Source organism: Artemia franciscana, chromosome 4, assembly GCF_032884065.1.
Source record: "Artemia franciscana chromosome 4, ASM3288406v1, whole genome shotgun sequence".
In the NCBI taxonomy this organism is placed as follows: domain Eukaryota; kingdom Metazoa; phylum Arthropoda; class Branchiopoda; order Anostraca; family Artemiidae; genus Artemia; species Artemia franciscana.
The window spans coordinates 18835011-18847200 of NC_088866.1; the positions used below are offsets into that span (position 1 = coordinate 18835011).

At 36.6% G+C, this 12190-nt stretch overlaps 2 protein-coding genes across 2 annotated transcripts in view; one reads left to right on the top strand and one right to left on the bottom strand.

Moving 5' to 3' along the window:
* The window catches only part of LOC136025609 (TATA-binding protein-associated factor 172-like), a 48160-nt gene extending 46981 nt beyond the window's left edge, over positions 1–1179 (top strand). Inside the window, exon 9 of the mRNA XM_065701602.1 lies at positions 898–1179. Within this exon, the coding sequence (XP_065557674.1) occupies positions 898–1068 (171 nt within the window). The 3' untranslated portion in view covers positions 1069–1179. The remainder of the gene's footprint in view (positions 1–897) is intronic.
* Positions 1–12190, bottom strand: part of LOC136026099 (TATA-binding protein-associated factor 172-like) — a 246494-nt gene that overhangs the window by 85029 nt on the left and 149275 nt on the right. The gene's annotated exons all lie outside the window — the stretch shown is intronic.

Genomic DNA, 12190 nt, shown 5'->3' on the forward strand with positions numbered 1-12190 from the left:
GGCGAGGTCGGTGCTTCTGGACGTGCTAGGGCGATGAAAATTGGTAGGCGTGTCAGGGAGCTGCACAATTTGACTTGATAAAGTCGTTTTCCCAGATTCGACCATCTGGGGGGCAAAAGGGAGAGGAAAAATTAAAAAATTAGGTATTTATAACTTACGAGTGGGTGATATGATCTTAATGAATTTTGATATTTAGAAGGACTTTGTGACTCAGAGCTCTTATTTTAAATCTTGACCGGTATTAAGCCTCTTATTTTCCTTTTTAAATCAATCTATTGATTCATAGAATTTTGTGAGAGCTCATACCATTTGATCTCTTGGCTCTTAGCTCTTCTCGCCTCGTCACAAGTGCCATATGAGCTCTTAGCTCTTGTTTCTTAAGCTGACACTTGCTAAAGTCTGCAATAATTAGACTATAACAAATACGACAAATGTGTCGTAGTTTTTGGAAATATTGTCAAGGACAAAAATAAAGATTCTTCAACCTCTCTTAGTGCAAGTCTATCCAGTGAAGAAATTACAGGGACAATTACATAACTGTGTCAACTTTGATTTCTTCCTGTATGCATCCCATTAGGTTTCTAGATTGGTGTCTGAAATGCCACAGATTCCAACTACGGTGGTCCAAAAATCATATGGCAAAAAAGTGAATGTTAGAAAACAGCTGATTATAATTTTTAACTTATCAAAAGAAGTTGCATAAGGGAGGTTTATTAAAACCGTGAAACTTCAGTCCAAGACACCCAAATTTCGCTGACTATTTTTATTATTGTGAAAACATTATGGCTGAAGGAAAGGCTGATTTTATTTTTGTATTCATCAGTTTGTTCCTCAGTGCTATCTATTTTTTTTCTCCTTGTTCATACAATGGTACAACTAATGTTAATACAATTTTAGATATTGGATCTATTTACATATGGAAATGAATGGAACACTTCCAAAGCAGTAGGCAGCTTGAAAACTGGTGGTCTCCGTGCTACCCTAGAATCCCTCCCCGAACTTTGGTCTGAAGAGCAATACGAAACTGAATATAATCTGGATAATTTCATCAAAAACATCAAGCGATAATTTTATATTTTTGTTTCTTATATTGGGTTTGACTTTCAGCGTAATAGCATGAACTTAGTTAGTTTATAGCGTTTTTAATTCAATGAGGAATAAAATTTTCTTTGCAATTTGTTTCCGTCTCTCATATGTATTATTTGTTTTATTAGTGCAAAAATAGATTTTGCCTTTCAAAGAACTCACAGAAATGATTACTAAACCATGGAAATTATGGCTTATTAAAATCTTCGTGATTCACTGGACCGACAGAGTGACGGATGCCCAGATAATAGCTGATAAAGAGCAATCACTGTGACCAACGAGACCAGAATGAGGCGATGAAGAAATTGGGGGCATCTGATTCTCCTGAATAAAGCAAGCCTCTCACACGGTTTCTGGTGTTGAACGGTCTCTGATGGAACTGAATACAGCGCAACAGGCTATGTCGATCCCTGGAGAAGAGGCAATAAATTTTCAAACTGTACTGAATGAGCTGGTTCCTGGCGCAAGATCGATCGACTTGGAGCTCCGTCGTTGCAGTCTAATGTACCTCTAGCCACGGGAAAATCTATGGATAAGTAAGTAAGATGGTGGTAAACAGCCTGGTTTAATAATAAAACACAGAATTTTCGGATTTATGTGTTTCTTTACTGCAAATAATACACACAATTCAACTGAGAAAATGTAACTTATTATACAGAACCTACAAAAGCCATAACAAATGAGAATTTGGAATCACTGGAGAAAGTAAAGCCAAAAATCTTGATGTACTTTGTTAGCAGGAAGAAAATTTTCGTCTCTGTTAAATAATTTATGTATATTTTGTTGGAGGGGGGTGGGTCAAGTCTGTGATATTTGACCTATATTGCTTAGTCCCGAGACTTGGCATCCTATAATCTTTTGTGGAAACACTGAAAAATTCAAACGAAATTGTACAATTTTGTTCTTTGCCAAATGCTCCACAATAAACGATAGCGTCGTCTACGAACTTACGGTGGTCCTCATAGCGATTTGGCTGAAAAATTTTGTTGTGCCAAAAACAAAAGAGGTTCATCCATCAACGGTCTTTTAAAATGATTTAAAATTGAGAAAAAAATCTTCCAGTTGACATTATCTACTTGTCGAATATGAAGAGGTTTGGTTCCTGGGAAAAGCTTAACAACCATGGTAAATGCAGTGTGGGTGTACTGCTCAAGATATTGTGTTCTAATTGGCGACATTGACTTAGTTGATGCGATTGGTTTGTCTGTATTTAGTTTTGCTCTGTCACGTTTACTTTTCTCATAGTAAATATTAAGACTTAAATTTATAATTTAGGCAATGGTTTCTGTTAATAGTCGTCACCAAACTTACCGTTCAAATAAGCCACTATAATATTAGAAAAAGGAAACAATAGCATTTAATTAGGATAAAAGTTTGAAATTCATCTCTATTCTCATCTTCTTACGGCTAAAAAAAATTAAGAATTTGAACTTAAATCTGATAGGTATATCTAACATTCTTAAGCAATGTAGATTTAAAATTGTAGCTAAGTTAACTAGTTTATAAGGGCTACAGGGGAAGGGGTTCATTTTGCTTGTGAGTGGGCCGCCGCATTCACAGCAGCATACCAATTTGTAATTTTTTTTATCAAGGATATTACTCAAGCAATTTAAAACTACTACTACTAACTCATTGCTGCACCTAGCCTGTTGAAATCAACAGAGCTGCATAGGCTACTCGCCTTATTTCGTTCATTGTTTCACTTTGTTCTCTCGTCCATAAAGTTCCAATTTTATTTAAATTATTTTTCATTATTTCCTCCAACCTATTCGGAGACGTTCTACCTCTTGTTTGGCTTAAGATGGGTAACTAAAAAACGTGAATTGGCAACTTATGATCCGTAAAACTTGACCAAACCATTTTATCCTTTCTTTCATTATAGCTCTAGAAAGTGTGGCAAAACTGGGAGAGTTTACATTACTTACCTACGAATGAAGAGAACCTACCACTTGATGCCTTTTCTTGTGCTCTTTCTGAATATAATAGTCGTTTTAGCCAATTTGAAGTGTTGTATGGAACCTCAAAGATGAGACATTTTTTTCGCTTATTTTTATTTGTAAAAAAGGATTAAAACATTGGTTAAAAACCGATGATTTAGACCAAGGTTGGTTTATGGTTTAGACCTTTTATGTATCAATGTTAAACTAATATCCAAATGTCTTGTTTGCTATTAGTTTACCATTGGATATGCTATGTAGTGTAGTAAAAAATATTGTCAGATTCTCATTATAAATGCCTTTAACGATAAAATAAGATAGTACCGTTGTGCCAGGTCTGGCACTGTTTATTATAATTCATAAAGTTAGTTGAAGATTTATTTTAAATTCGAAAATTTGTCCTCATTGTTACAATCGATATTCGCTGTGTGCTGGGTTTATACCCCCCCTCCCCTTCCAACGCGTTTTCCCTTTCTTTCTTTTCTTAAGATGTATCTAAAAGACATATATATCTTAAAATTAGTTCATCGTCAAAGGCTTTCCAGAAAAATGCAAGATATACATTTCAATGCATCAAGCATAGAATTTTTGTACTAAAGAAATCAGTGTTAGCATTAGCTTCCCCCCCCCCCCCCTTTCCTTGTTAATATATTTTATTTGTTTTCCAGGTTGAATCCCCAATCTACCCTCACCTCATTCCCTCTGGGGATACTTGTGGTAGGATCCCAACTAAGAACAGCTTTTAAATTAATGCGAGAAAATTAGCAGATATATTCTTGTTTTCACTGTAAAAAAAAGATTAGCATAGGCTAGTGTAATAATATAGGATTAGCATAAGTCAAGATACAGGGTCACATTAACCCGTAATGTAATTTGTGAAACTGGTTTCGCAGAAATTTAAAATCGTAGTAAACACGTTTGAACCCTAAGAACTATAGAGAGAATTAATCCGTCAAAATTTTTTTACATTTGATGAAGAAGGTTAAAAATGGAAGATAGTGTTAAAATACTCAATAGTCAATTGCCTGAAAATTGGGAATTAAAACAATTTGATAGCTCTTCGAGAAATTTATGGAAAGGATTTCCTTATTTTTATAGGTAGGTTATTTTGTCTTTTTGTTACACTTTTATGCCTATGTTTAAACTGAATTGTTTGTTGTCGGTTTTTTTGCTGTCTTGTTGTTGAGTAAATAGTGATAAATGTCTTTTTCTGAAAGATTGTTCTAAATATAATACCCGGTAAAATTCTAGTTAATTGACTTCTTGCTATCTCACAAAGGGTTTAGGTTAGGAAAATGAAACTTCCAGGGATGAATCTAAAGACTAAAGTATGTCCTGGGAAGGTATTTTGAAGCAACTACCTCCACTCCTTCTCCCTCTAAAGGGCCCTGACCTTTGATGACCTTTAAAAATATGTGTGTTATAAAAGTGAAACCTTGCAAAATAGATCTTCTGCTTAATTGAAGTACAACAAAAGACTAGAATTTTACCTAAAAAGAAAAGCAAAAGGGATGAAACCCCAACAGTTTGGTCTAAGGTAAATTATTATTTTGGATATTTTAAAAGTTTCTGTGTTTAAAGTTCTGGCTTTTTCTTCTTTTCCTCATCTCCCTCGGGCCCTTCACCCTCATAGATGGCCATAACATGCAGGGGTGGATCTGTAGTAAAATTTTGGGAAGGGGTGGTCAACCCCCGCGGATCCATCACTGATCACACCTTTTTTACCCCAACTATTTAATCCCGCCTCAGGATTTTACGGTTTAACCACAGAACCTTGAAGTTTGCTGTTTACTCCCCTCCCCATCAATTTAAATGATTTTAAGGTGCTAGGAAGGTCATCATATGTTCCAGTGATACACCAGACAATAAATACCTCCGTTGTATGCTTCAATAATAGGAATATAGATTTTACTAATGCTTTTTCCCTCCAAATTATAGTCCCACCTTTCTTCCTGACCCGGCTCAATAGTAACTAAAACTCTAAAAAACGGAATTTTGATACCAATAGTTACATCAATAGAATTGCATTTTAATGCTGATTTTGAATACACAAGTTTCATCAAGTTTACTCATACCCATCAAAAGTTACAAGCCTGAGAAAAATTTGTCTTATTTTAGAAAATAGGGAAAACACCCCCTAAAAGTCATAGAATATTAACGAAAATCACACCATCAGATTCAGCGTATCACAGAATGCTATTGCACAAGTTTCAAGCTCCTGACAGATCACGGATACCTGTTTATTTTTTATTATTTTTTTTCCCAGGGGTGATCGTATCGGCCTAGTAGTCCTAGAATTTTGTATGAGGGCTCATTCGAACGAAAATGGAAAGTTCTAGTGCCCATTTTAAGTGACAAAAAATGGAGGGCATTGTCTTGCATTTAATAATAAACTTCTCTCTCTCTCTCTCCCTCTCTCTCTCTCTCTCTCTCTCTCTCTCTCTCTCTCTCTCCCTCCCTCCCTCCCTCCTCTCTCTCTCAAAAGAAAACAAAAATATGAAAAATGTAAAATCTTAAAGTAAAATTAAGGAGGGGGCTAGCCCCCTCCTCAACACCTTGCTGTTCATGCTAATGTTTTTTGGCATTGTTTAAAAAAGTTGCTTATTTTTTTAATTAAGGCAGGACGCACTCTCAAGGAATCGTCCTATACCTCCCATGTTAAACATTTAGAGTTTGCCTGATGTTCCTGAATTAGTTATTTTGGTGGTTTTTCATGTCAATAGAAATATTAAAATCTGGTGAATATTTTGATTAGTAGCGTACGGACATCAAACTGCTGGTTAATAAACACATACAAAAGTTATATTGTATAAATAATTACAAGAAGAATTGCTAAGGATAATCTGCACCTAATCGTAATTTTGAGTTAAAATCCCCTTAAATTCAACCTTCTTATGTTTGTTTAGTTGAAGCGATGAAGAAAACTGATACCTTTGTATTTGACCAAGTTGCTGCCTAAGAAAACGAATTGACTAGGGAGTTAAATGTTTGGACTTTGGCTAGGCCTTATGCAACCCTCGTGTTTCAGGAGTCGTCTTAAAAGACTTAGGATAACATTTGAACTTTAGCGTAAAGACCGAGGTGTAGAGGAGGGGACAAGCCCCCTTGTATGCGTAATAATTTCTGTCCGTTTTAATTTTCAATATTGCTCCTTAATTCCATTTGAAAAATGCCGGCGTTATTTTTTAAATAACGCCGGGAAATCTGGCTCCACCCCTACGAAAAAAATCCCCCTCCCCACGGACATCCTCTGGAAAGCTCAATCCTGGTAAAACTTTATCCCGGTCAATTACCCTTAACAACTCCATGAGCACAATTGAGTCAGGGAAGAGAAAGCAAGACATAAATTTCCCCTGAAAAGTTCACCCTGGAACATTTCCTCCATGGAAAATTCTCACCGTGCAAAGTACTCCCATAAAAATCCGTCCTCCCCCCCCCCCCGCCATAAAAATGTATGCATACATCCCAAAATACTTATCAAACAGTTCGTGGTAACGAACTGTAGTAAGGAGCGACCCGGCTCAATAGTAACCAAAACTCCAAAAATTGAACTTTTATACCAATAGCTACATCAAAAGAATTACATTTTAATGCTGATTTTAAATATATAAGTTTCATCAATTTTAGTCTTACCCATCGAAAGTTATGAGCCTGAGAATATTTGCCTTATTTTAGAAAATAGGGGGAAATATCCCCTAAAAGTCATATAATCGTAACGAAAATCACACCATCAGATTCAGCGTATCAGAGAACCGTGTTGGAGAAGTTTCAAGCTGTTATCTACAAAAATGTTGAATTTTGTATTTTTTGCCAGAAGGCATATCACGGATGCCTGTTAATTTGTTTGTTTGTTTTTCCCCTGGGGTGATTGTACCGACCCTTTTGTCCTAGAATGTTGCAAGAGGGCTCATTCTAAGGAAATGAGAAGTTCTAGTGCCCTTTTTAAGTGACTGAAAAAATTGAAGGGCACCTGGGCCCCCTCCCACGCTAATTATTTTCCAAAGTCAACGGATAAAAATTCTGAGATAGCCATTTTATTCGGCGTAGTCGAAAAACCTTATAACTATGTCTTTGGGGACGACTTACTCCCCCACAGTCCCCGTGGGAGGGGCTACAAGTAACAAACTTTGACCAGTGCTTACATATAGTAATGGCTATTGGAAAGTGTACAGACGTTTTCGGGGGGATTTTTCAGTTAGGAGGAGGGGCTGAGAAGAGGGGGACATGTTGGGGGAACTTTCCATGGAGGAATTTGTCATGGGGGAAGAAAATTTCCATGAAGGGAGCGCAAGATTTTCTAGCATTATTTAAAAAACACAATTAAATAGTAAATATAAAAAAGTTTTTTCAATTAAAACTTAAAACGAACAGAAATTATTACGCAAATGAGGGGCTCACCTCCTCCTAATACCTCGCTCTTTACGCTAAAGTATTTTTAGTAATGTCAACTCTTTATTCTACGGATTTTGTGATTAGAGGTACTGACGTGGGGGTGAACCCCTCATATGTGTAATAAAAACATGAGAATACAAAAGTTCGTTACATAAGCTAATTTATAAGTTAGGTATATCTGTTGCTAATAAAAACAGTCGTAAAAAATTAGAAGTTCTAGTTGCCTTTTTAAGTAACCAAAAAATCGAAGGGCAACTAGGTGTTGGGGTGGCGCAAAGTGCCACCCCAACAGCTAGTATGTAATAAAAACATGAGAATACAAAAGTTCGTTACGTAAGCTAATTTATAAGTTACGTATGTCTTTTGCTAATAAAAACAGTCGTAACAAATTAGAAGTTCTAGTTGCCTTTTTAAGTAGCCAAAAAAATCGAAGGGCAACTAGGCTTCCTCCCCGCTCCTTTTTTTCTCAAAATCATTCGATCAAAACTATGAGAAAGCCATTTAGCCAAAAAAAATAAATGTGCAAATTTCGTTTTAATTATTCCTTTGCGGAGAGCCAAAATCAAAACATGCATTGATTCAAAAACGTTCAAAAATTAAATTAAAAAAAAAAAATTTAACTGAAAATAAGGAGCGACATTAAAACATAAAACGAACAGAAATTACTTCGTAAAAGGGCTGCTTCCTCATCAACGCCCGCTCTTTACGCTAAAGTTTTTTACTGTTTTAAAAAGTAGAGTTGAGAGAAAGAATCAAACTGTAGCGTAAAGAGCGGGGCGTTGATGAGGAAGCAGCCCCTTTCATATACGAAGTAATTTTTTTAAGTTTTAATGTCGCTCCTTACTTTCAGTTAAAAAACTTTTTTTTTATTTAATACTATACAAATATTATACTTAAACAATAGTAAATTTCATAACTTGACCTCTCTCGGGGGCCGTGGTGGATCATATTGTCTCCAAAGACACAGTTATTAGGCCTTTCAATTATGTTATCTCCTTTTTACCGTGGGATAAAAAGTCAAATAAACACGCATCTGTTATCTTTCTTCTGGCGAAAGTACAAAATTCCGCATTTTTGTAGATAGGAGCTTGAAACTGATGGTGCAATCTTTGTTATGATTCTATTAATTTTAGGGAGGTCTTTCCCCTTTTTTTGAAAATCAGGCATATTTTCTTAGGGTCGTTAACTTTGATGTATATAAAGAAACTTAATAAAACTTATCTATTTAAAATCAACATTAAAATTTGATTCTTTCTATACATCTATTGGTATCAAAATTTCGTTTTTTAGAGTTTCGGTAACTATTGAGCCGGGTCGCTCCTTACTTACAGTTCGTCACCGCAAACTCTTTGATCAAGATGAAACGATGATGGAAATCTTCTTTCATAAAAAAATGCTTATGCAGGAGGAAAGACGAGTTATTGCACCTGCGTTTCGCTTAAGAACCAGGCATAAGATATTTACTCGAAACCAATATTTCTTTTTTTATGCTTGCATTGGTGGTGTCAGTATTAAATAGTTGTGATCGGACGCATTGATGAAACTTAAAACGAATAGAAATTATTACGTAAATGAAGGGTGTTACCTCCTCCTCAACACCTCGACTTGGTATTAACCAAGTGACATATAGCAATCGCCAATTCTGTCGGTCTGTCGGTCCCAGTTTTGCTACTTTAGGCACTTCCAGGTAAAGTAAGGACGATGAAATTTGCCAAGCTTATCAAGGACCGGACCAGATTAAATTAGAAATGGTCGTTTTCCCGATTTGACCATCTGGGGGGGGGGCTGGGCCGGTTAATTCGAAAAAAAAAGAAAAAATGAAGTATTTGAACTTATGAGCGGGTGATGGGATCTTAATGAAATTTGATGATTCGAATGATATTGTGTCTCAGAGCTCTTATTTTAAATCCCGACCTGGTCTGATGACATTGGGGGGAGATGGAGGGGGGAAACCTAAAATCTTGGAAAATACTTAGAGTGAGGGATCGGGATGAAACTTGATGGAAGAAATAAGCACAAGTCCCAGATACATGATTGACATAATCGGAACGGATCCGCTCTCTTTGGGGTAGTTGGGGGGGGGGGGAATTCTGAAAAATTAGAAAAAAATGAGGTATTTTTAACTTACGAACAGGTGATCGGATCTCAATGAAATTTGATGTTTAGAAGGATGTCGTGTCTTTGAGCTCTTATTTTAAATCCCGAACCAGATCTGGTGACATTGGGAGGGATTTGGGAGGGGGAAGCCTAAAACTTGGAAAACACTAAGAGTGGAGGGATCGGGATGAAACTTGTGGAAAAATAAACACAAGTCCTAGATACATGATTGACATAAACGGAACGGATCCGCTCTCTTTGGGGTAGTTGGGGGGGGGGGGGGGTATTTCTGAAAAATTAGAAAAAAATGAGGTATTTTTAACTTACGAATGGGTGATCGGATCTCAATGAAATTTAATATTTAGAAGGATATCGTGTCTCGGGTGGGGGGGGGGGAGTTTGGAGGGGAAACCTAAAACTTGGAAAACACTTAGAGTGGAGGGATCGGGATGAAACTTGGTGGGAAAAATAAGCATAAGTTCTAGATACATGATTGACATAACCAGAACGGATCAGCTCTCTTTGGGGTAGTTGGGGAATGGGGGGTTAATTATCAAAAATTAGAAAAAATGAGGTGTTTTTAACTTACGAACGGGTGATCGGATCTCAATGAAATTTGATATTTAGAAGGATATCGTGTCTCAAAGCTCTTATGTTAAATCCTGACCGGATCTGGTGACATTGGGGGAAGTTTGGCGTGGGGGAACCTAAAATCATGCAAAACGCTTAGATTGGAGGGATCGGGATGAAACTTGGTGGGAAAAATAAACAGAAGTTTTACATACATGGTTTACATAATTGTAACGGATCCGCTCTATGGGGGGGGGGGGTTGTTAATTCTGAAAAATAAGAAAAAATTACGTATTTTTAACTTACGAAGGAGTGATCGGATCTTCATGAAACTTCATATTTGGAAGTACCTTGTCACTCAGATCTGTTATTTTAAATCTCAACCGGATCAAGTGTAATTGGGAGGGGGCAGTTGGGGACCGGAAATCTTAGAAAATACTCAAAGCGGTGAGATCAGGATGAAACTGGATGAGAAGAATAGAAACCTGTCTAAGATACGTGACTGACATAATCGGACCGGATCATCTCTCTCGTGGAGTTGGGGGGGGGGTAATTTTAAAAATTGAGGTATTTGTAACTTACGAAAGGGTGACTAGATCTTAATGGGATTTGATATTTAGAAGGATCTTGTGCTTTAAAGTTTAATTTTAAATTCCGACTAGATCCTGTGACATTGGGGAGTTGGAGGGGGACCCGGAATTCTTGGAAAACGTGAAAATTGGGGTATTTTATCTTACGAATAGATGATCGGATCTTAATGAAATTTTATTTTTAGAAGGAATTCTTGTCTCAGAGCTCTTATTTCAAATCCCGACCAGATGTTTTGACATTGGGGGGATTTGGAGGGGGAAATCTTGGAAAAACACTTGGAGTGGAGGAATTGGGATGAAGCTTGGTGGATAGAACAAACAAATGCCCTTGATACGTGATTGACCGAATCTTACTGGATTCGCTCTCTGGAGGAGTTGTGGGGAGGGGTTCAGTGATTTGGCGAGTTTGGTGCTTCTGGACGTGCTAGGACGATGAAAATAGGTAGGCGTGTCAGGGAGCTGCACAATTTGAGTTGATAAAGTCGTTTTCCCAGATTCGACTATCTGGGGGGCTAAAGGGAGAGGAAAAATTAGACATAAATAGGTATTTATAACTTACGAGTGGGTGATCGGATCTTAATGAATTTTGATATTTAGAAGGACATCGTGACTCAGAGCTCTTATTTTAAATCCTGACCGGCATTAAGCCTCTTATTTTCCTTTTTAAATCAAAGAATTTTGTTAGAGCTCATACCATATGATCTCTTGGCTCTTAGCTCTTCTCGCCTCGTCACATGAGCTTTTAGCTCTTGTTCTTGGAACTGATACTTTATGTAGCATTTTTGAGCCGCTTTTTCGCCTCTCTCTGCCACTTTGGCTGACTTAGTCAAGTGTGATTTACACACGACAATTTTTACATGTTTAAATGTATCATTGTTATTTGAATGAACTTTATCTTTTTTTGCTGATTGTATTTTTTTTTGTTATTGATTTATCTGTTTTTGTTCAATTTTTTCTTTCTTTTTTTTTGTAAGTGGCCCTAGTTGGTCTTATGTTTAATAATAAATAAATGAATAAATTTTGTCGGAACATAGGGTTCTATGGGATTTTCGTCATGTTCTCGTGTCTATAATAAATTATTTTCGGTTTTGATGGGGTTTAGCCATTACAATTTTACAGGCATACAGAATATGGATACATGTCAAGACCAGGTCTTGGAGACCCTTTTATCCTTCAGTCCTGCAAGGCGGACTTTGTACCACATTCGTCTGATGTTAATATTACATCATTCCCAAAAGCAGGTTGGTCTTTTCTTCTAAACCGTAGCATTTCAGCTGTTTTCGGTAGACTTATTCAATTAGTGGGATTTAGCAGTATTAGGCTTTTTTTTTATTAATGTTTATGCTACTTTTGATTAGAATTTCTTCTGTCTATGTTGAATTTATTCTGTCTGTTCTTCTGTCAACCACTCTCATCGTCTTAATTGACTTCAATTTTTTCTATTTCAAATTTAAAAAAAACTGAATTTTCATTCAAAAAAAAGATAAGAATTCTAATAAATCTACGGAGAGCCTGCGT